Source organism: Perissodus microlepis, chromosome 17, assembly GCF_051167445.1.
Source record: "Perissodus microlepis isolate ML-2025 ecotype Zambia chromosome 17, ASM5116744v1, whole genome shotgun sequence".
Classification (NCBI taxonomy): Eukaryota; Metazoa; Chordata; class Actinopteri; order Cichliformes; family Cichlidae; genus Perissodus; species Perissodus microlepis.
The window spans coordinates 33579552-33605148 of NC_140477.1; the positions used below are offsets into that span (position 1 = coordinate 33579552).

A 25597-nucleotide genomic window follows, 5' to 3' on the forward strand; every position below is an offset into this window, starting at 1 on the left:
AATAGCACTCTAAAAATGAAACAGGAGTCGTATGCTTGACTCAAGTGTCTTTTTGTAAAATAACTACGAACATCGGCGGTCAAACAGCCTTCAGCTCAGTTCTCAGATCCAGCGCAACAAAAACACTGGGGGGCGCCATGTTGCCTGGTTAAGGTTTCTGTCCCACACACCCGTTTTTTTATTTGTTTGTTTTTTTCACCAAAGTTTGCAACTTCTGTGTGAAGCGATTAAATAGGTCTTTACTGTAATTATAGATGTCTATGTAAAGCCGAACATATAGATTTCAGAATTTGCTGTGTGATATTCTCCGTTTTGGCGACTGTTTTTACAAATCAAATATGGGCAACCAATGTTATCATTATGTGAAATGAGTGAATACACATCAGCGTACTAGTTTGAGCAAGACCCAAAAACATTAAACTCATCAAACCAGTTGAGCTTTAGGAGCATAACTTTGAGAGCACTACATGCAGAACTCAGCAAAAACAGTGAGGTGACCACGTCATTAGTAAAACACGTGGAAAGTACATGTTTAAACAAATGTATTTATTTTTAAAAAAGTATTGCGTGACTGGAGCTGGCACTAGGTATTTGATATGCAATTTTGTCAGTCACTACCCTCTAGTGGTTACGGAGACTTATAGCAAGCCCGATAGATTAAGTTAGATCTAGTTACATATGCACATTTCCAGCAAATATTTCACAATAAATTAATAAAACACCAACATAAATGGAGCAACAACGACAGTGGGTAGCTCAACATATTTTATTCGTAAAATTCGGATCTTGTTATTTTTGCCCTTATTCCTTCACAAATGTATTACTTAAACCTCTCACGAGCGCATGTATTGGTAGTAATGTAGTTTCCTACTGTAGCCGCCAGAGGGCAGTGAACAACGGCAGTTCTACAGCATCGGATCAGGCATGATGCTGATGCCAGAAAGCACTAACTTAATTAGGGAACTATGGAAGTATGCATAATAATAAAAATAATAAATATACATAATAATATTGCTTTTATAGCTCGTAAATACTCCCTCTAAACATCCCTTCACTTTAGTTTGCCCTTAATATTTAAATGCTTTACCCTTTTTTGTTTTTACGTATTTTGCAGAAAGCGTGTTCAGCTTGGCGGGGTCATGTCACTGACTGTAAATATTAAACATAATAACTTTCTACACTGGTCTATGAGAGCATGGTGTCGCGTAATGGTATTTTATTTTGGAGAGAAGCCGGAAGTGTCGGTGTGACTCTGACTGGGCAAAAGTTGGCCAGAGAGTTTGACAAAGTTTCTGAGTAGAAGCGCCGCGTTTCCTTAACCACAAACTGTGCACCCTAGCTTGAAAGTATCCTTTACCCTATTCCGTGGTCTCTTCTTTCCGCATAAATGCCGAAACTTTTGTCCAAAGCTCCGGATTTCGTTGCCATCTTCGTTCATTGGTGAGTTTTTATAAATTTTATTTTACAGAATTACCGCCTCTCCTTTCGATTATTGCGGCAGCTGTACCGTTACACACAGGCTAACCCTGCTCGGATGTGGTCATGTTAAATACAGGCTGAACTATCCCCACCAGTAGATGCCCCACGGTCACTTTTAAAGTGTTTTTAAATGTTTATGACACAGTTGTCAAAACAGCAGACTGTCACTAAAGCCACTTGTAATCACATCCATGTTGTTTTGAGTTTTGCTTCCTGCTTTTCAAAGCTTCCTCTGCTGATGTGACAGAAGCAGAAGGGAAACCCCAGCCATTTAATCCTGAACACGTCAGTGAAGATGATTTGAAAGAAAAGGGGTAAAGAGATGAAAAAGTATTTAGTTATTAGTGAGGTATATGAGTAGTACCGTCTTGGTAAATCTTTACTTTCCCAAAAGCGGTGTCAGTACATGCAGTCGCCCTCAGTGTGTTTATTTTCTGTGTCTGATTCTGAAGTGTGGTTAGAGGTAACATTTAGATTGCAAAGTGTATTATTCTTGTATAGGTCTAATTATAGAGAGCTGTGTGTGTGTGTGTGTGTGTGTGTGTGTGTGAGAGAGGGGGGGGGGGGGGGGGGGTGTCAGTAAAACATTGAAGGTCTGTGGGCTGATTGCATCTGCCTCTGCACCGACTGACTGAATTTTTCTGATACCAACTTTTAGGAAGTATGCCAATCTAAAACTGGATCTTAAAAAAAGAGAAGTAAACTGAATTTATGATGTGAATAAATGGAAAATAAGTTAAAAAAAAGAAGTCTGAAGTTGTAGTCTTTCTTAATCTGGGTAAATTTGCTGACACAACATTTTGCTGACATGAGGAGGCGTTGCTGGACGATGCTTGATACTGGGATGGCTCTGAGTCGTCTGTCTTCGAAGATGCTTTGGTATTTTATATTTTCACCAGCCAATCGTGGCCTGTCTCAGTTTCCAGCATCAGCAGGAAACACAGCATGTTTCCAATTTCAGAGTTTATTGAAGGGAAGGGCTCATCACAAATTAATGACACCAGTGTGTTGGATTTTTTTTCCCTATTTCTATATGCTCATCCTCCTCAAGCTAGGCGATGGACAGGCAGCAGATCCAGGTGAGCGACGAAGAGTCTCAAGTACCACGAGAAGAGAGCCGAAGGAGGAGGAGAAAGAAAGCCATAACCTCGTCCTGCTCCACCTCCATGGATCAGATCGCTGTCGAGTTTGTGCTGCCCACAGCTGCGCGGGGTGGAAGTGGCCCCGACACTCTGCAGCTGGACGTGGCTGGGAACTGGACTGTCGAACAGGTCCGGCTCGTTCACTAATTTTCTTCTCAGACCCGCGGAACCGTCTGTTGTAGATGTTAAAAATCCTCACTGCGCATCGTTCGCAGGTGAAAGCCCAGGTGTGGATGAAGGCAGTGACTTCAAACCTGTGCCCTGAGTTCTACCAGCGCTTCTCTCCTGACCATTGCATCCTGTTGTACCAGAAGAAGGGCAACGTTTGCGAGATCTATGACAAGCACCAGGTCTTCCAGACCCTAGACTGCATTCGCTACTGGAGAGGTACCACGACCCACTTCTACCTGCAATCAGAGTCTGAGCTGGTCTTTAGTGGTGATGTAAAAATCATGTTTTGTTAAATCATGTTAAATTGTTTTTTATTTGTTTGTTTGTTTCAAAAGCTTTGAAGAAGGATGTGGGGCGGATTCAGCTAGTGCCCCGCCCACAGCCCTCACAGGAGTCTGTGGAGTACCAGCGCTACCTGAACTATCTGATTGGCTACGACGTAACCGACGTCAGCAACGTCCACGACGACGAGCTGGAGTTCACACGCAGGAAGCTGCTGACCCCACGACGCATAGAGCTGTCGGAACGCGACCCAAAGCTCTACTCCATGGACCCCTGGGTGACACGCAAGCCTCTGCCTGAGCACCTGCTCTCCAAGGTGTGTGTGTGTGTTTATAATAATATAACACAGTTAGCACTGTTAGCTTTAATTGCTGCAGTTCAACATGACTTATATGTATATGCAAGGTTTGACCCAGAACTCCAAGCCCTGCAGACTTAAATGAAAGCCTCTGCAAAATGATGTAGACGTTTTCCTATAATTATAAAGTAGAAAAGAAAAACGGGCTAGGTTATTTAAAAAAAATGGACCAACATTTGCTACAGCTTCATCTTCAGTCATAATAATTCATTTTGAAACCTAAAAAAAGTATTAGCTCCACGCTTCATCTGACTTTATAACTCAAGAAGAAGAGAGACTTCTTCTTGAGTTATAAAGTCTGTGCTTGCGCTGATGACTGATACAGCTTTAGTCACACATAAAAGTGTGACTTGGAGTAGTAAGTTCACTAAAGAGCCACTTTCTTCACCAGCCTGAGCTTACAGGATAGACGGCGATGTCTGTTGCTACAGAAACCACCTCCTCTAGCCTTGTATACACCTATTTGCCTCCTAGTTGTGTGATTGTAATGACAGGTGATTTGATCCTGGAGCGTATTACTACCCCAGGCTCTTCATTCAAAGTTCTTTCAAAAACACTGACTGTGGAGTGATTTGCTTGGAGAACAGGGCAGAGAATGAGAGCAGCGAGTTTTGCTTTTGAATGAGATGAGGAAAATAGTGCATCAAGAAAACTGCAGATCAACAGGCTGAACTTGAACTTTCAACTGTCTGATGAATTTCTCAGTTTAGTCTTAATTAGAAATTATGTTCCACTAAATGACTGACCCTCCAAAAGTTGATCCTGTTCATCTGGACGTAGCGTTTTCAGTGGGAGAAACGTTTCGTCACTTATCCAAGTGACTTCTTCAGTCTCAGCTGACTGCAGGTTTCCCCAATCTTATAGACAGTACATTTGCACCACTGAAGGAACAATCGGCAGGGAGGTCAGTTCCTTTATCACGATTATGCAAATTCTCATGACCATTGCTCAAAGACCACTGATCAATGGCCATGAGTACCATTCACAGAGAGTTGGGGAATGGCTGCAATCACAGCATTGTAAGATGGCGAAAGAGGAGGGTCCTAAGGGTACTTAGACCCCCTCCTCGATTCAGAGATGGTCTTTTTCTCTTTTCACATAAATGGCCTCCTTGACTCCAAACCAGCGTTCCTCCCTGTCCAGGATGTGTACATCCTCATCATTGAAAGAGTGTCCACTGGCCTGTAGGTGTCCATAGACTGCAGAGTCCTGGCCTGACGAGGTAGCTCTTCTGTGTTGTGCTGTTCGCTTCGCCAGAGTTTGTTTGGTTTCCCCGATGTATGCCCCAATGAGATGCGGTGTTTAGAAAAAATGCGTCTCAACTGTTCCAATACTCCTGACATGTACGGGATAACTACAGGTTTTCGCTTAGTCTGCCGTTGTCCTTCTCTCCTGGATCGGCTGGAGCTTTCTTTTGGCGCCTTCCCAGCTTTGACAAAAGTCCAGCTGGGATAACCACATGTACTCAGGGCCTTCCTGATGTGATGTTTTTCTTCTTCTCTGGCCACTGTGTCTGTGGGGATGGTGTTGGCTCTGTGTTGTAGCGTCCTGATGACACCCAGTTTATGCTCCAGTGTAGGGCTGCCACGATTAGTCGACTAGTCACGATTACGTCGACTATCAAAATCGTCGACGACTGATTTAATAGTCGACGCATCGTTTGAAGCTTTGTAAGATCCTGAAAGACGCAGGAATAAGTAGTAGGATTTAAGAGTGTAATAACGGACTGAAACAGAAGATGGCAGCACTGCATGTACAAGGATGCCAGCTGCCGTTAAACCCCGAAGAAGAAGAAGCTCTGTCCCAGAATTCACAGCGCGGCTCAGCGCAGTTGTCAACAATGGTGGCAGCTAGTTAGTTTTAATATTACTCTTATTATTCTTTCTGGGTCACAAAATAAACGTTTAACATATTTTCAGGCGAGAATGTAGCTGTGTAAACCTCAAATATCTGCTCAGTTTATCAAGACACCACATATTTTCAAAAGCGCTCCGACGTTTTCGGAGACGTCTGTTACCCACTAGCTCGATAGCTAGCCGGGGGCGAGGCTCACTAGAGCCCGTGAGAACACCGGACTCCCAGCAAATCGTTTTCAAACCCACCGCAGTCTTTCGCTACTCAGGTTAAACATACATAAGTCACTTAGATAACTTAAAAATGTTATTGTTTGGTTTTTTTTAGTATTTTATTTGTTCCTGAGTAAATCGGTTTGGCTGAGATTAAAGTTATAGTTTTTACACAGCTGAATAAACGTCAAGCAGACAGCTGATTATCAGAAATGTGAGATGCTCGAGAATATACTCCGGTGTCCTGTTATATTTTAGATAGCAAGGAGTTTATTAAACTTCACCGAAGCAATCTGCAAATTTCATTAAAATTCAATAAACTATCATCTTGTCTTTATTTTTAGTTAGCACATACCTTAAACACTTAAAGCTGTAAGCTAATGATAGTTATATAAGAGCAGATGCTGCTGGTGCAATAAGCTGTACGTTTTACGTCTAATGGATGCATGATCTGATTAGTCGACTAATCGCAAAAATAATCGGTGACTAGTCGACTATCAAAATAATCGTTTGTGGCAGCCCTACTCCAGTGGATGATGAGAGTCAAACCTTAAATACTGATCCGTATGTGTAGGTTTACGGTACACGTCAGCTTTTAGATGTCCCCCATTACTGATGGAAATCTCACAGAAAGCTAACCTGACACTTTTCATATCCTCCCTGGTGAATTTGATGTGTCGGTCCACTGAACCAATGACTTGGTGGTGTTCCAGGGTAGGGTAGCAAAGCCCTCTTTTCCACTTCTTCCATGTACAAATTTTCCAGGATGGGTGAAACTGGGGAACCCATGGCACACCCATGTTTCTGCCTGTAGTACTGACCCTTGTATGTCAAATAGGTGAAATGAAGGCACAGTTCCAAAAGCAAACACACTTGGTCGATGCTGAGAGAGGTCCTGTTGCTGAGGTTGGGGTCATCCTGTAATCTCTTACGAACTACCTCCAACGCTTCCATGACTGGACTGCAAGTGAAGAGAGATGTAACATCGTACGAGACCATGGTTTCATCTGCCTCCATGGTAACATCTCTCACCTTCTCAACAAAATCCAAGGTGTTCTGGTCGTGGTGTTCAGAGCTGCTTACCAGCGGGTTGAGGATCGAAGCCAGAAACTTAAAGATGTTATTGGTGACCGAGTTGATCACGCAGACAATCAGTCTTAAAGGTGCACCCTGTTTATGTATCTTTGGTAAACCATACAGACTTGGTGTAGATTCCCCTGGGTACAGCCTGTGGTATGAGGTCCGGTCAATAGCTTTGTCTCGTTCTAACTGCTTCTGACAGTCTATCACCCTCTTCCTGTAGCCACTGCCTGGGTCTTGTTTCAGGGGCTCATAAGTATTTTCATCATTGAGCAGTGACAAAAATTTCTCACGATAGTCTTTCTGGTTTAGCAAAACTGTGCACCTACCCCTGTCTGCCGAAAGGATGATAATGTTGTTCAATTCAATTCAATTCAATTTTATTTATATAGCGCCAAATCACAACAAAAGTCGCCTCAAGGCGCTTCATAGATACAGAGAAAAACCCAACAATCATATGACCCCCTATGAGCAAGCACTTTGGCGACAGTGGGAAGGAAAAACTCCCTTTTAACAGGAAGAAACCTCCGGCAGAACCAGGCTCAGGGAGGGGCGGGGCCATCTGCTGCGACCGGTTGGGGTGAGAGAAGGAAGACAGGATAAAAGACATGCTGTGGAAGAGAGACAGAGGTTAATAACAGATATGATTCAATGCAGAGAGGTCTATTAATACATAGTGAGTGAGAAAGGTGACTGGAAAGGAAAAACTCAATGCATCATGGGAATCCCCCGGCAGCCTACGTCTATTGCAGCATAACTAAGGGAGGATTCAGGGTCACCTGGTCCAGCCCTAACTATATGCTTTAGCAAAAAGGAAAGTTTTAAGCCTAATCTTAAAAGTAGAGATAGTTTCTGTCTCCCGAATCCAAACTGGAAGCTGGTTCCACAGAAGAGGGGCCTGAAAACTGAAGGCTCTGCCTCCCATTCTACTTTTAAATACTCTAGAAACAACAAGTAGGCCTGCAGAGCGAGAGCGAAGTGCTCTAATAGGGTGATATGGTACTACAAGGTCATTAAGATAAGATGGGGCCTGATTATTTAAGACCTTGTATGTGAGGAGCAGGATTTTGAATTCAATTCTGGACTTAACAGGAAGCCAATGAAGGGAAGCCAAAACAGGAGAAATATGCTCTCTCTTTCTAGTCCCTGTCAGTACTCTTGCTGCAGCATTTTGGATTAGCTGAAGGCTTTTCAGTGAGTTTTTTGGACATCCTGATAATAATGAATTACAGTAGTCCAGCCTGGAAGTAATAAATGCATGAACTAGTTTTACAGCGTCACTCTGAGACAGGATATTTCTAATTTTAGAGATGTTGCGCAAATGGAAGAAAGCAGTCTTACATATTTGTTTAATATGTGCGTTGAAGGACATGTCCTGGTCAAAAATGACTCCAAGGTTCCTCACAGCGTTACTGGAGGCCAAGGTAATGCCATCCAGAGTATGAATCTGGTTAGATACCATATTTCTAAGATTTTCAGGGCCGAGTACAATAACCTCAGTTTTATCTGAATTAAGAAGCAGAAAGTTAGCGGCCATCCAGGTCTTTATGTCTTTAAGACATTCCTGCAGTTTAACTAATTGGTGTGTGTTATCTGGCTTCATGGACAGATAGAGCTGGGTGTCATCTGCATAGCAGTGAAAATGTATGCTATGTCTTCTAATGATGCTGCCTAAGGGAAGCATGTATAATGTAAACAGAATTGGTCCTAGCACTGAACCCTGTGGAACTCCATAATTAACCTCAGTGTGTGAAGAGGACTCTCCATTTACATGCACAAATTGGAGTCTATTAGATAGATATGATACAAACCACTGCAGTGCAGTACCTGTAATACCTACAGCATGTTCTAATCGCTCTAATAGGATATTATGGTCAACAGTATCGAACGCTGCACTGAGGTCTAGCAGGACAAGCACAGAGATGAGTCCACTGTCAGAGGCCATAAGAAGATCATTTGTAACCTTCACTAAAGCTGTTTCTGTGCTGTGATGAGCTCTGAAACCTGACTGAAACTCTTCAAATAAACCATTCCTCTGCAGATGATCTGTTAGCTGTTTGACAACTACTCTTTCAAGGATTTTTGATATGAAAGGAAGGTTGGAGATTGGCCTATAATTAGCTAAGACTGCTGGGTCTAGAGATGGCTTTTTGAGTAAAGGTTTAACTACAGCCAGCTTGAAGGCCTGTGGTACATAGCCGATTATTAGAGATAGGTTGATCATATTTAAGATCGAAGAATTAATTAATGGCAGGACTTCTTTGAGCAGTTTTGTAGGAATGGGGTCTAAAAGACACGTTGATGGTTTGGAGGAAGTAATTATTGAAGTTAACTCAGAAAGATCAATTGGAGAAAAAGAGTCTAACTTAACATCAATGGTACTAAGAGTAGCTGTAGATAATATTACATCTGTGGGATGATTACTGGTAATTTTTTCTCTAATGATAAAAATTTTATTTGTGAAGAAGTTCATGAAGTCATTACTAGTTAACGTTAAAGGGATGGTTGGCTCAACAGAGCTCTGACTGTTTGTCAGCCTGGCTACAGTGCTGAAGAGAAACCTGGGGTTGTTCTTATTTTCTTCAATCAGTGATGAATAGTAAGATGTTCTGGCTTTGCGGAGGGCTTTCTTATAAAGCAGCAAACTATTTCTCCAGGCTAAATGATGATCCTCTAAATTTGTGACACGCCATTTCCTCTCCAGATTACGAGTCATCTGCTTTAGGGTACGTGTTTGAGAATTATACCACGGAGTCAGGTACTTCTGATTAGAGACCTTAGTTTTCACTGGAGCTACAGTATCCAGAGTCGTACGTAGTGAGGAGGTGAAATTATTAACAAGATAATTGACCTCTGTTGGGGTAGCGTTCAGATAGCTGCTCTGCTCTGTGTTGGTACAGGGCATTGAAGATGATAACAGTGGGTGGATTATATTCTTAAACTTAGTTACAGCGCTTTCAGAAAGACATCTACTTTGATAAAATCTACTCTCCACCGCTGTGTAATCAATTATTGTAAATGTAAATGTTATCAGGAGATGATCAGACAGGAGAGGGTTTTCAGGAAACACTGTTAAATGTTCAGTTTCTATGCCATATGTTAAAACAAGATCTAGAGTGTGATTAAAGTGGTGGGTGGGTTCTTTTACATTTTGAGAGAAGCCAATTGAGTCTAATAACAGACTAAATGCCATGTTGAGGCTGTCATTTTTAGCATCGACATGGATGTTAAAATCACCCACAATAATTATTTTATTTGAGCTCAGAACTAAATTAGATATAAAGTCTGAGAAATCAGACAGAAACTCTGTGTAAGGCCCAGGTGGACGATAGATGATAACAAGTAAGACTGGTTTCTGAGTTTCACAGCTGGGGTGGACAATGTTAAGCATCAGGCTTTCAAATGAATTAAAAGTCTGTCTTGGTTTTTCATTAATTAATAGGCTGGTGTGAAAAATTGCTGCCACACCGCCCCCTCGGCCTGTGCTTCGAGGTTTCTGGTAGTTAGAATGACTCGGGGGTGTTGATTCATTTAAACTAACATAATCATCCTGCTGCAACCAGGTTTCTGTAAGGCAGAGTAAATCAATTTGTTGATCAATTATTAAGGTTTTAATTTTAATTATTAGGTCTCTCTCCTCCAAGTCTCTGTTAGTACATGAGTACTAACAGAGACTTGGAGGAGAGAGACCTAATATTTAATAATCCACATTTCACTGTTTTACTCTTTGGTTCAGATGTGGATACTGTACTGTTCTTTCTTCGTTGTTGTCATTGTTGTTGTGAGTGCCTTCCTCTCCTCCATGGTGATATTGGATGCTGGGGGCTTTACATTGCTGCGACAGGCCGAAACTTTTGTCCGTAGTTGCTCTGCTTCCACTTCTGCAATATTGTTGTTTCTGTGGCTGTGATCAGTTCCACTAGCGGGATTTGTCTTGGCGTGACAGCAAAATTCAACCCTTTAGCAAGGATGTTTTTCTCTGTTTGGGTGAGCTGTCTATCAGACAATTTCTTCACCCACTTGTCCACGTCCTCGGTGTTGCTTCCTTCTGTCTTCTGGCCGTTTTTGCATAATCACGATGAAGGAACTGACCTCCCTGCCCATTGTTCCTTCAGTGGGCTGGTTTCTGTCATTATGCAAATGTACTGTTTATAAGATTGGGGAAACCTGCAGTCAGCTGAGACTGAGGAAGTCACTTGGATGAGTGACAAAACGGTTCTCCCGCTGAAAACGCTACATCCAGATGAACAGAATCAACTTTTGGAGATTTACTTACCTGGATGATTGAGAATGCATCAAAACGTAAATGACTGACCATTTGTCAGCAAGCTGTTGGTCAAATGTTGGAGTAAATGTCTTAGTGTGTGTTTATTTAGACTTTCAAGTTGTTTTTTGTGTTCTGCTCCTCCTCCCAGATCAATAATGGCCACATCCTGGTGGTAATCCACATAGGGACAGCCAGCCAGACCATCAAAGTCTCCATTGATGACACACCAACACTGGTAGATGTGCAGTGATGAATTCCACTTATATCTTTACTGTTTCCTCTGACTATTTCCTGTACAGTTTCCTGAAAGTTTGCCATCTTGTTTAGGTGTTGGCGAGCTTTTTTGCCAAGACATCAAATAAAAGAGCTTTGCTGGGCATCCCCGACAATGTGTGTGAGACTGACTTTGTGCTGCGGGTGTGTGGCAGGTAACCGTGCCGTCGAGTTGGGCTTGAAAGCCACTGATGGCTTAAACTGAAAACCAAGTTGAGAGAAACAGAGCAGCATTACTATTTTATTCGTTACATTAGAGAGTAAGCATGCCGCTGTCCCACAGGGAGGAGTACCTGTACGGAGAAAAGCCTCTGGAGAACTTTAACTGGATCCGTCAGTGCCTGAAGAATGGCGAGGAAATCCACCTGGTTCTGGAGATGCCTCCTGATCCCGATCTGGATCTGGTCCAGAAGGAAGACTGGGCCCAAGTTGATGACTGCACTGGAGTTGCAGGTAAGCAGTTAAACCAAGCTGTTCAGTCATTTTCTTTCCACATGGCCAACCTTGTAACCCTAGTCTTTTGATTTTTCCCTCTCAGGCACCCATGAGCAGCTGACCATTGATGAGAAGGACCATGAACGGGTGTTCACCATCTCCATGTGGGACTGTAACAGGAAGTTCAGAGTGAAGGTGCTGGGTATTGACATCCCATCTCTCCCCAAAGTCCCGGAGTTTATTGTCTACATCGAGGCCAGCATCTTTCACGGGCAGCAGCTTTTAGCTCAGGTAATTGAGACAAAAACTACACTTTTTCAAACGACAATTTAAGCCCAGCCATAAAACCAAGTTGATCCCTCTGCAGTCTCTATAGATTAAATTACACTTTGTTTACCCTTTATTTTATCTTTAAATTGCATTAAACTTAAACTTAGGCCACTGGCTTCCTACTGGTCTTCATCAAAGCTAAACCGAGTCATATTAACTTAACCTTTTGATCATTTTGTTGTGGCTCTGGAAGCATTTTTAGTGCATTTATCTGACAAATACTATTATGAGGTTAACTTCCTTAACTGACTGTGATCCAGTTTTGGTCTATGCAGATTCTCAGGCATCCAGGTCATGTCTTGACTTACCCGAACTGGCAGCGGGAGATAGCCTCCGCTTCTGCTGAAGGTTTCTTCCTGTTGAAAGGGAGTTTTTCCTTCCCAATGTCGCCAAGTGCGTCCTCATAGGGTCTCTAACTTACAATATTAGACACCTTCAGGTGACTGTTGTGTTTATGTGTATGCTTCTTCCAATATTTAGCATATAAACAGAGGTTAAAATGAGACTAGCCAGGTAGGGTATACCTAAGATTGGGTGCTTCAGTGCACTCTCACTAGTGGTAGCATGAGCATTGCTAACGTTCACTTCCTCTGTCCTGTCTTTCATCTGTCACACTTTAATGTTTTTTTCTCACCCAGAGAAAAAAAATACAGCAACTGCATATTTAGCTAGCAGATGCTTTGTGTCACAAACTACATAAAACAGTTTTGTGTTGAATTTGAAAATACAACGGCTGCACTGAGGTACCACTGAGCTCCCCGGGTGCTGGATTGCTGCCCACTGCTTCACTGAGTGAATGAGTTAAATATAACTTATACAAGCCTTTCAGTCCGTGGAATTGGAAAACTCACTTAACTGTGGACAGTGACACTGGTGTTCCAGCACTTTTCCAGTTCATGGCAAGCTTGAGCCTTGGTTGTTTCTGGGTTGTTTCTGAACATTCAAACCAGTTTTCTACCCTCTGAGGGTGACTGTTTGGGTCTTCTTCTAGACCTTGGTAAAACGGTAAGACATCCAACTAACATGTACTTACATTAACAGTTGTTTAAACTGCTGATCCTGGAATCTGCAGTTTAAACATAATGGCCCATTATGCTTCCTGAACAGCTTTGGCAAAGCTCTGACCTCAGCCTCTTCAAAATTCATGGACTATGCTTAAATGCTGGGTCTGTGCCAGGAAACCAACCAATTTAAATGAACTCTACCAATTCTGCCAAGAAGAATAGGCAAATATACAGCGAGATTTATTGTTGGCTACTAATAGCACCTGGTTCAGGTGCAACTTGCTAAGGGACATTTAACCCAATATTAGTGGCAGCAGCATGTGTATTTTAGACCCTTTATGTATACTTAGGGTGGATTAAAGAAAATCCAAAGGAATTTCAAATTTGTGCACTCACTTCTTGTTTTTGAACTAAAGATGTATGCCACCTTAGAAAAAGAACAGTTCAAAGAAATCATTGGAAGCTCCAAATTACCCTCACATTCATGCCCGTGATGACTTCTGCCCACAAATGTATAAGCAGCATGAAAATATATGAAATAGGTGCGTTTGAAAAAGGCTGGAGGGTGATAAAAGCAGTGTTTTATTTTATTTTTTTTACGTTTTTAAGGAGAGAACCACCTCTAAAACTTTCAGTGAAGAAGTGCTGTGGAACTGCTGGCTGGAGTTTAACATTAAGATCAAGGATCTGCCTAAGGGGGCATGCCTTAACCTCCAGGTAATCTAAGAAATTTCTTTCTGGTGGTGTTATCATTCTCTGTTTGTTGGTAGAATAAATAATCATTAAGCTGTAACTATTGTACTTTTGTTACATAATGGTTCTACGTTTCCCACCCAGGTGATCTGTGGGAAGCAACCCCAGATCCCAAATTCCAAAGGAAGCTCTTATCAAGAGAGTACAGCAGGAAGCAGCTGTCTTGATGGTAAAGTCCTCTCCCTTTCTGTTCTTTCACATGTTGAAAATCTACAGAGCAATGCTTTATTCTGTGTGTTCACCTGGCTTTCAGGAAAGACCAAGAGTCGTCTCCTGTACTACGTGAACCTGCTCCTGATCGATCACCGCTCCTTGCTCCGCCAGGGGGAGTTTATCCTCCACATGTGGAAAATGCCAGAAAAGAGCGAGGAAAGCAGCAGTAGCATCAACGCGGACAAGCTCACCTCAGCCACGAACCCAGACAAGGCCTCTTCCATGGCCATCGCCATTTTGCTGGACAAATACTGCTACCCTGTGGTGCTACCCAAGAGCCGGGATGTGGGCCGGGACTGGGCTGTTGGGGGTGAGGACGCAGAGGGAGGGGAGCGGGGTCAGAGAGAGATGCCAAACCACTTGAAAAAGCAGTTTGAGGCCATTGTAGGTACCGATCCCCTACATCCCCTCAGCCCTGAGGACAAAGAGCTGCTGTGGCACTTTAGACACGAATGTATGCGTGACCCCAGGTACTTATTTATTTCTTTATTTGTCCTTTCAAATTAAATGGACAATAATGTTTTGCCCCAAAGTACTGAAAATATAATTTTATAACAAATGTCTTGCCCTTAGAGCCTACCCAAAGCTGCTGGGCTCAGTCAGATGGGGGAAACAGGAAGATGTTTTGGCGACGCATCGACTGCTGGAGCGCAGCAGCGCATGGGACACCAGGTACAAGAGCGTTTCAAACTGCCACTGTACTGTGTTTAGGATCAATGTTGTATCACCTTTCACCATAACATTGCTTTGCAGTGGTCTGGATGTTGGCCTGGCCATGCAGCTGCTTGACTGCCACTACTCAGATGCACAGGTTCGCTCAATGGCTGTCAGGAAGCTGGAGACGCTGGAGGATGATGATGTGCTCCGATATCTTCTCCAGCTTGTACAGGTACACCCTGTCTTTTTTCCTTTTATTTTAATATAAATAATATTTGGTTAATCTGAGTAAGAACCACTTCAGTCACAGAATTAGCCATCAGCTCTTTTCTAGGACCTTCCTACCTTTCTGTACATGTGCATTCAGAGCTAAAGATGGAGGGAGGGAGTAAGGTCTCGGCACAGAGGAATCTGTGGCATGAAGCATCAGGCACTTCTGAAGCCAAAAATGGGTCCAGTTTGACACTAGTGAGGTGTACCTAATAAAGTGGCGCCCTATGTGAGAGTCCCCAATTGTAATCGAAGAAGGCTGTAAAAGTATCAGCTGAGGTCATCGACTGACGTGGGCTGGCATTAAAATCAGCTGTTATCTGCCGCTAACATTTGCATACCTAACATGTACTCGCTGTACTGGCACAGTACTTTTCTTTCCTCCATCTACAACCAGGAAACAGATGGTACATTTTGTATCCTGCTGTATTCTTTTGGCAGCTGAAAACACATTTGCTTACAAAACAATCAATCAACTTTAGCATTCAGCAACATTTTAAAAAATGCATTTTTTAAAATGTTGCTGAATGCTAAAGTTGATCTTTTACAGTTTCTGTGTTGATGTGTCGATAATGTGAGACTGTTTGCACTTTAAAGTTGGACATTCGTTTCCTGTGTCAGATTCAGGCTCTGGTATCTATGTGACACTGGTTACCATAGCCTAGCGCAGACATGCTACACTTTAATCCTACACTGGCAGTTTGTTTGGTGAACAAAAACACACACTGCCTTCTTTACATTGCTGCTGCCAAGTTTTGTGTTGTTGTGAGTTTATGATGCGGTGCTGATGAGCACACACTCTGCTGCTGTTACAGTTGTTTATTGTTGATTTCAGATGTGTAACCACTAACATTTGACTGGGCGGATAAATATTATCTCGAGAGGACCAAGCCTCTTTTGCATTTACACTCTCACTCCGTCTGATTCACTGTTTCATGCTGTGAGTTTAGTTGACTCTGCAGTCAGCTTTGCATGAGCGATACTGTATCAGTCGTCAGCCGTGGCCAACAAAAGAGCCTTTTAGGAGAAAGACATTTTCCTAAATGCAGTTATGACATCTCACTGATCTGTGGAATATATTATACCATCAAAATTCTCCAGAACATGCATGTGTCAAAGTCTTTGTAGGGTGAATGTGAAAGAATACACATTACATACACTGTTTCCATGATGCTTCACCATATGCTAAAAAAAAGGGATTCAGTCCTTTTTAAACCACTCGCTGCCTCTTTTTCTAAACATTTAAATAGCAGTTATGTTGGAGCACAGTTACTGTGTTTTCATTGCACTTGCTTTACTGCCAGACAATTAAAACAAACAATAAAACAGGACAACAAACAATAGGTAACAACACAACAAGCTAGAACAGCCAACTAGTTAGAATTAAAAAAAGCCAAAGTAAAAAGATAAGTTTTAAGATGTGATTTAAAAGACTGGATAGACTCGGCAGTACGAATATGAACATGGAGATTATTCCAGAGTCTAGGTGCCACGGTTGCAAAGGCCCGGTCACCTCTCGACTTCATTCGAGACCTAGGTTGTGCTAGGAGCCTGTGATTGGATGATCTAAGTGCTCTGTTGGGATTGTATAAGTGGAGTAGTTCAGAAAGCTAGCTGGGTGCTAAATTATTCAGAATTTTAAAAGTGAACAAAAGAATTTTAAAATCTATGCGATATTTAACAGGGAGCCAATGTAATTTGGCTAAAATTCAGTTCATAGATTCTCGTACCTGTTAAAAGACGCGCCGGTAACTGAAGCCGGTAAAGAGAAGAGTGTTGGAGGCCCGAGTAGAGGGAGTTACAGTAGTCCAATCTGGATGTGATAAATGCGTGGATACGCTTTTCAAGGTCCTTTAAAGGAAGGAACGGCTTTGCTTTGGATATCTGACGCAACTGGCAAAAGCTGTTTTTTACCACAGTGGAGACGTGTTTCTCAACTTTAAAAGAGCCCTCCAGAAACACTCCAAGGTTTCTTACAGTGAGCGAGAGATGGCTAGCGAGAGGGCCTAGAGCATCAGCTAACTGGTCTAGCGGAGTGTGACTACCAAAGACTACCAAAGATTTCGGTCTTATTCTCGTTCAATGTAAGAAGATTATGTGATAACCAAATTTTAACTTCATGCAAACAGTTGAACAGAGGTTGCAAAGAAGCAGACACATCGGATTTCAGAGGTGAATAAATCTGGATATCGTCAGCGTAACAGTGAAAGGAGATGTTGTATTTTCTAAAAATTAATCCCAACAGCAACATGTACAAAGAGAAGAGAGCATGATGTTGTTAGAAAGCCCACCACCACGTGCTTTGGAGTAGGAAGAATGTTTCATTTTCCTTTTTGTGCATTGCACAACACTAAAGGTCACACAGGCTTGTTGTAGAGCACACATTGTGCTATCGTCATAAATCATGTTAGCTGCTTTGTTTATGTGTTTGTGTGTCCTGCAGGCAGTCAAGTTTGAGCCCTACCATGACAGCGCTCTAGTCAGGTTTCTGCTGAAGAGAGCTCTGAGGGTAAGCAGACATGTGTCTGCCTGTTTTATGTCATTTCAGCTCTGTGTGTGTGTTTTACTAGCACAATAACTGCAGTCAAAAAAATGTTAAGTTAAACAACACCTTTTGTTTTTCTTTTGCAGAGTAAGCGTATCGGTCATTTTCTCTTCTGGTTCCTGCGGAGTGAAATCGCTCAGTCCAAGCACTACCAGCAGAGGTACGCTGTCCTCCTGGAGGCCTACCTCAGAGGCTGTGGTGAAAATATGCTGCAGGACTTCCGGAAGCAGGTGACACGCCCTATTTATAGATGTTTCCACAATTGTATAGTACTATGAAAATGTGATACGCATGGTCTGAAGGGCAGGCTGTGAATACGCCATTCTTAAAGAAGGGAAAACTACTGGGAACCATCGATAACTTTGACAGCAAATTTAAATGTAGTTTTAGTCATAATTAGAGTAGACTTAACACGGTTTTTCACAGCTTTTTAATTTTCCTTGATGTCACATGTAAAATGTTTCCATATGTCTGCTCATCTCTTCCTCCCAAGCGTTGAGATTTTGTGACGTTTTCACGAGACACAGTGTGAACCAGCTGTACTGATCCTGGGGGCAGATCAAATGAGCGTGTCTAACCTCACTGCACATGGTGATTACTTCTGATTGGATCACTTCCAAACTTGTCCCGCCTTTCTAGACAACTTAATAGTTCTGATTGGAATTTTCCGTTCAGAATTTTTTCATCTCGTTTTTATTCGCTAGTTTCTGTCCTCGTGCATTCACTTTTATTTAGTTATCATTTTTCTTTTCATCAGAGGAAAAGAAGTCATTGAAAATTGTGACAAAAAATTGTTGGTCAGCAAAATCAACACTGGTGGCAGCATGTCTTACGGAGTCCAAATTTGGGATAATCTTTACAGAGAATGGAACAAAAAGCAGCTGACCAAAGAAGAGCTTTGCCAAAGACATCTTAATGAAATGACGAGAAAGCTGCCTAGAAAGGTTCAGGCTGTGTTGAAGAAGAAAGGTGTTTGGGGGGTTGGGTTTGAACACATCTTTGACAGAAAGTCCTGATGCTTGCAGGTGGATATGACAGAGGCTCTGCAGAAAGTCACCCGTGAGATCAAGACCATGTCTGCAGACAAGTATGATGTTACGCCACAAGGTGAGGAGCAGAAACAGAAGCACTGATATGAGCCTATATCGTTTAGCATGAACGTGCATTATTTGCTTATTTTTTAAAGTAATTTAGTGGTACTCCTTCGTGCTTTGTGCTTCGAGCTTGTAGTTCAAACCTGCCGGCCTTTCTGTGTGGAGTTTGCACGTGCTCAGAGCACTCTGGTTTCCCCCTACAGTCCAAAGACATGCCTGTTAGGTTAACTGGTGACAGTAAACTGCATTTAGGCGTGAATGGTTGTCTCTCTGTGTTAGCCCAGGGTGTAAGCTCAGTTCTTGTCTTATGACAGCTGGAATAGGCTCCAGTGCCCTTGCAAACCCCAAAGTGGATATGTGGAAGAAGATGGATGGATGGTTTCAGTTTTAAATACAAACCCTCCAAGGCTTTGGTCCTGCTTATACAGAGAAACTGCTGACTTTTTCTTCCACACTGGTTTTATTTATTCTGTTATCAACAGAATATCACACTTTTGAAGTTTGCACCCCAAACTTTTGCTTTAAATGTCTACGGTTACCTTTCTTTGCTAAACATTCTTCACTAGTTTATTCTGGGTTGTAGTTTCTGTGGTTAACACCAGCATTTGTATCTAAGCATGTGTAAAGCATGTCTGTTGTATGAATACGTGGTTGCATGTATGTACTGTATGGTCGGATGTGTATTTTTTTTTTTGATGTGTCGATATTACTCTGACTATTCTAAACCTTCTAATTTGCACTAAGACTTGAAAAGACGTGTAAAGAAAGAAGTGTGTGTTTTTCAGTGGTGTTTCAGTTGCGTCAGAAGCTGGAGAATCTGCAGTCCTCGGGTCTGCCAGAGAGCTTCAGAGTTCCTTATGATCCAGGACTAAGAGCTGGAGCCCTGCTGGTGAGGAGCAAACACATCAACACGGCCCTGCAATAAACACTGAAATTAGAACAACTTTCAGCTCTCATGAGTGCTTATTTCTGGGCAGAGACGTCAGAATTGTATCTATAAATGACTGAATTTATTGATGAAAACAATTTATCTTTATGTAGATTGAGCAGTGCAAAGTGATGGCGTCTAAGAAGAAGCCGCTGTGGCTGCAGTTCAAACGGGCCGACTCCACCACTCTCTCCAAAGACCCCATAGGCATCATCTTCAAAGACGGTGATGATCTCAGACAGGATATGCTCATCCTGCAGGTGTGTAGCAGCTCAGCCTTAGACAGGACTGAGAGAGTTATGAGAAGAAAAGTTCTGTAGCACTCCGTCTGTCTTCTTTGCAGATTCTGCTGATCATGGAGTCGATCTGGGAGACCGAATCGCTGGATCTCTGTCTTTTACCGTACGGCTGCATCTCCACTGGAAATAAGATAGGTCGGTTATTCCCTGCAGAGATACAGAAAACATATTAGATCCTGTGTCCCTCATTTATAACAACCAAGGCTGATCATGTGAGCCTGACAAATCCAAAATAGCGTGTCATCGCTGTCTTTATTGCATCACTGTAGGCATGATTGAGATTGTTAAGGACGCCACCACCATCGCCAACATCCAGCAGAGTGTTGTGGGAAGCACCGGCGCATTTAAAGATGAAATCCTCTACCAGTGGCTCCGGGACAAGTGTGTCAGTGAGGACAAGGTACGTACTGTATCACTGACAGCTTATGCTGGTTTTACGCTTGAGCGGGGGTAGCACGAAGACAGTCTGCGGGCAGTCGTGGACAGCCTGTCTACCTACAGAGAGTGTTTGTTGTCAGATGGGGTCAGTGTCAAAAATATGCAGTACAACCGGTCTGCGGGCTGCACTTGTTTGTCCTGTGGTCAATCAGCTGCGGTGAAGAGCGAAGTCCTAACACGCAAAGAGCTGAAGGGAAACCAAGTGTTAAACAATGAAGTTTCCACTGCTGTCACTGTGCTTTTCATGCTGTATTTTCCATCTTTGATGATTTTTCATGCTGCTCGCGTTCCTGGTGAACTGTCAGTCAGTCAGCAGTCAACTGGCGCTCAGTGATGTGCAGCTGGGATTTTTTTTAAACAATTTATTGCTTAAAAAAATCACACGGATGATGTAGAAATCTCAAATAAAAAAAAAAGGCATTACAAAGCTGTCATCTAGATTTTTTTTTTAATCCATTACATAATTGCATTGGGGAAGGGTGATAGACATGGGGGTGGACTTTTTTATGCCCTACTTCCATTTTCGCAAAGCAATCCAGCTGACCGGATTGAAGTCTTTGTCAGGCCGATTCTGGTCCCTGTCCCCCATATTTGATACCTCTGCTCCAATTCATCATTATACTTGATTACATGTCGCTGATCAGCAAAGCTTTAGTTACAAGCCTTGCACGCAATGCATGCATTAAGTAACTGTGTTGATAAGACCAGTTTTGCAGACTTTATTAGATCAGAGGAAATGACACTTTGAAGAGAGGAAGAGAGAGGAAGGAAGCAACCGTCAGAGTTTTTCCTGTCGCCATGGCACCCACGTGCGCTACTTTTAGCACAGACACCTGCACTCCCACAGTCTGCGCGTTTTCCTCTGCGTGGTTTTTTTAAACCGAGTTATGTTTCCAGTAACTACAAGGTCAAAGTTTCTTAAAGGGGACCTGTTACTCTTTTCGTCACTTTTGGCATTAACTCTGTTACAATAATGGATTCTCATATTAAATATGGCCAGAGTTTCAAATAAAGGGGTCAATATAACGTAAGTACAAGTCTTCCCAAATCTAATCTTCCCTAATCTAGCTCAGTTAGCATTGACTCTGCTCCTTGGGCTTCTTGGGTGCTTTTGTTTATCAGCAGTGACTCACACATATACCATCAATTTAACCTGCCACCATATAATTATGGCTGTTCTCTTTCCAAAACAGTATTGTTGTGTGTGTGAGTGAGTGTGCTCACTTGGCTTTTAATAGTGCAGCGTCTGTTGGGCGAGAGTGTAACTGAGGTTATTTGTTAAAGCTACAATTTACAGATGTGTCCAAAATGCATCACATGCAGGCAGTCAGAAAGCTACACTTCTGAAACAAGGACTGATGCGAAGATACACTCCCCGTGTGTGTGTGTGTGTGTGTGTGTGCGTGTGAGTGTGTGTGTGTGTGTGCGCGCGTGAGTGTGTGTTTGTGCCTCTGCATGTTCCCAGTGGGCAGATTCTGTGTTGGAGCTTTCATAACAACTGCTCATGCAAACTGGAGACTGTGCGACGCAAGTCATTTGTTCAAGAAAACTGAAGATGAAAATTAATAAATTTTACACAGAATTTAGAAAACATAGTGTGTAATAGTCTATCTATCTTTGATACACTTTTAGGCTGTAAGAGTGATGGTGTTTCATTTTTTCCACACCCCTTTCAAAGACCTCTTTGAGATTTAAGACTTGGTTTAAAGGGTTAAGATAAAGTTAGGCTTAGGTCAGTGTAAGGGCTTTAGCCATTGCATTAGTCGTGATGATTAAACTTGGGTCTTCATGAGGAGTTGAATGTCCTTGTGCATGTTTTTAACAGCTGCAGTATTAGTGTGAAGCTCACTAATCAAAGCTGGATGGGTTACAGCCCGGATGTTGTCGTACACGAGTACATGATTGCATGGAAACGGAGCTAAAAACTCTGTTGTCTGTGTTGTAGTTCCAGCAGGCTGTGGAGAGGTTCCTGTACTCCTGTGGTGGATACTGTGTGGCTACATACGTCCTGGGTATTGGAGATCGCCATAACGACAACATCATGATCACTGAATCTGGTAATCTTACATCTGCATTTTCACGTCACTGTCAGACAAAATACAGATTAAATAATTACAAAAATGGGCTATTTTTTAGAAAGAAATGAAACTCGAGTGGCACCACACTAACAGACCTCCTTTGTGTTTCTGCAGGGAATCTCTTCCACATCGACTTTGGTCACATCCTGGGGAATTACAAGAGTTTCATGGGAATCAGTAAGGAGTGGGTTCCCTTTGTGCTCACACCAGACTTCCTGTATGTTATGGGAACTTCGGGGAAGAAAAGTAGCCCCCACTTCCAGAAGTTCCAGGTGCTTTTTTTCATGTCAATACAATATAGATGCAGGAACACACACGTCCCATTCTTAAATTCATGCAGATTCATGCAAACACCAGTTAGTCACATTTGTCTATATGAACATCCTCTGTGTTTCAGGACGTGTGCGTGAAGGCTTACCTCGCCCTTCGGCATCACACCAACCTGCTCATCATTCTTTTCTCCATGATGCTTATGACTGGTACAATCTCCTCCTGATACCACAACATCCAGTTATTAAAAAAAAAAAAATAATGTCATTTTCACAGGTTGGTCCAGTTGTACCCAATTTGAGTATGACTGGCTCACCGGTGACAAGTAGTTTTAAACAGATTTTCAATTTTTTTAGATATTGATACCAAAGTGAAGTGAAACTAAGACATGCTCATGCTTTGACACTTATTTTTGGTTCATTAACAGGGATGCCTCAGCTGACTAGTAAGGAGGACATCGAGTACATCCGCGAGGCCCTGACTGTTGGCCGCAGTGAAGATGAGGCACAGCGCCACCTGCTGGACCAGATAGAGATCTGCAGGGAGAAAGGCTGGATGGTTCAGATTAACTGGTTTGTTCATCTGGTCCTGGGAATCAAGCAGGGTGTGGAGAAACGGTCCACTTAGGACTTACTAAGACGTATTCCATGAAAAAAAAAAGTCAATGACTGAAGAGTCTTAAAATCTGAAGACAATCTAGAAGGATTTAAAATGTTTGCACACAATGTATTTATGAAAGTGGTGTTTTAGGCATCTAGAGACTGGTCGGTGACCATTAGACAGCCACTGGTCACGAGGGAAAACAGTGTTCTCAACAAGTTTTTGAGAGTGGTTTAAAGAGATATACGGTTCTGCAACAAAAACCTCTTTCTGGTTGCTTTTTCAAGGAAGATGCTAACTTGTCTGCAAACACTTGAAAACTGCTCACCCAGCTGTAGTGAAACTGTTAAAAGTGCAACACAAACCAGAAACGGAACACATCTGCCCTCAAAGTAAAAGTTGGGCCTTTTGAAATGTGTTTGTTCCAGTGGTAAGGCAGAACTTTTACTTTGAAGGTGAACCTTCTCTGTTTCCTGTTTGTGGTGCGCTTTTTCAAGTCAAGGCTGCTTGCAAACAAATTGCTGTCTTCCATGCAAGCTACGGGAAACTGTGGAAATCTAATAGTGACCAAAACAATCACAAGGACGATTTTTGGTGCAGCGCTGATGTCACCTGGCAACCTTCCCCAACTTCCAGGAACCACTTGCCAAGTGGTTGCCAAATACACAGTTTTGCCTAGCAACTAGAGGTTGCCGGGGGAAATGGCCTGATCAGTCTCTAGGCCTGTGCGAATGAGCTGAGACCATCTGAAATGAGATATTTCGCTAAATAATGGGATGTCACTGTCTACAAAACATCACTAACTTAAATTTTATCTGCTGATCCATTCCTGCAAAGCTTTGCGCTAAAGGTTATATGCTATGATTCAGACCAAGGGGAGAGATAAACCAAATACAGTGTGACTGTTTTCACTGCACAATGGACCATGTCAAACATCAAATGTGTCATTTTTAGATGCAAAATAGGAGTGACCTAAGACTTAAAAGCACTGAATCTGTCTGCTTTAGTGACACCACTAAATGCAGTAGTTAAAAAGAAAGCTTTTAAAACAGAAGCAAACAGTAAAAAACGGATCTTTGCAATGTTTACGTTCATCCTTAAAAAATGTTTTAAATGTGGTCAGAGTATTTTAGTAGTGTTTCAGTGTCCAGGTAATTAAATGTTTAATATATATATTTGACTAGTATGCAAGAGTTTATTGAAATAGTTAGATTCTCCTTTTCAGAGATTGCAAATAATATAACACATCCAACTTTGTGCTTGATGAGAGGCTTATTATTTATACGTGAAAGTGGTTTTTATTTGCACTGCCCATTAAGGAAAAACTGTTCGATGTCTTTAAAACTGGAATTTCCAACTTCTAATTATGTAATGACTTAAAAACATGTTTCAGTCTGTTTTATGGCTGTTTGCTGTCTTAAAGTTTAAAATAACAGCCATGTACAGAGATAAGTTGCAGCTTACTGTATGAATATGTACTTTTGTCTTTCCACAATTTCTCTGAAATAAACAGGAGGTGGGATTGTGTTGTCTTTCCATATCAGTAGTATCCATGTATCTATGATGGAGATAAAAGCTAAAAGAAAGTTAAATGCAGTAGTTTGACAATCAGTGTTGTTTTAAAGTTTGCATTAAAACATTATTGGAAAGATGGAAAACTTTCTTCTTCTTCTTCTTCTTTTTTTTTTTTTTTAGCAGAAACAATGTTTTATAATCAAGCCTTTTTGTGCGTGTAATTGCCTGTAGACGTTGATTCCGGACAATAAAAGGACTGAAACGTGTTTGTGCTGTTCAATGTAAGTCATGTCCTTTCACAGTAACACTCACTACAGCCAAGAAGTGTGCAAAAGAGCATCTCTGAATGCACAACATGTCATGTCAAACCTTGATGGAGATGGATTACAGCAGCAGGAGAACCCACCAGGTGCTACTCCTATCAGCTAAGAACAGGAAACAGAGTCTAGAGTTTGTACAGTTTCACCAAAATTGGAGAAAAGAAGACAGGGAAATGTTGCCTGGTCTGAGTTTCAATTGGTGCCTCAACATTTGGATGAAAGGGTGAGAATTTGGCAATATACAACATCAGTGCATGGATCTGTGTTGCCTTGTGTCAACGATTCAGGCTGCTAGTGGTAATAGAGTAATGGTGTAGGGGATATATTTTTAGCAAACTTTGGGCCCCTTAATACCGACTAAGGTACACTCGGGCAGGCTTTTAAACAATGCTATCTATTGATGGCTACTTCGAGTAGGATAACACACCATGTCACAAAACTCTCAAACTGGTTTCTGGATTATGTCAAGACGTTTACTGAATTCAAATAGCTTCCAATCATGCCCATGGATAAAAATCTCTGTGAAGTATTTCCAGCACCTTGTTGAATCCATGCCATGAATAATTGAAGCAGTTCTGAAGGTAAAGGCGGTCCAACTTAGTATGAGCAAGATGTGCCTAATAAAGTGTCTGGTGAGTGTACTTCAACGATGGAAGTCCACTTTTACCACAAGATGGCGCAAGACCACAAGCTAGTCTCTACATTTACACGTCCCAAAGCTCGACATCAT

General features: G+C 42.1%; 1 protein-coding gene across 1 annotated transcript; it reads left to right on the forward strand.

Moving 5' to 3' along the window:
* The first annotated feature begins 1278 nt into the window (after positions 1-1278).
* pik3cg (phosphatidylinositol-4,5-bisphosphate 3-kinase, catalytic subunit gamma) lies at positions 1279-24813 on the forward strand. The gene is made up of 24 exons (XM_084910182.1): positions 1279-1440; positions 2531-2750; positions 2837-3008; positions 3128-3390; positions 10994-11080; positions 11173-11273; positions 11402-11571; positions 11657-11844; positions 13497-13604; positions 13725-13809; positions 13894-14323; positions 14427-14525; positions 14607-14742; positions 17224-17289; positions 17412-17555; positions 18351-18432; positions 19205-19308; positions 19461-19607; positions 19691-19781; positions 19916-20046; positions 22030-22141; positions 22277-22434; positions 22560-22641; positions 22860-24813. Exons 2-24 carry the CDS (start codon positions 2538-2540, stop codon positions 23057-23059), a joined length of 3369 nt encoding a protein of 1122 aa, XP_084766308.1. The 5' UTR covers positions 1279-1440; positions 2531-2537; the 3' UTR covers positions 23060-24813.
* Positions 24814-25597: the final 784 nt, after the last annotated feature.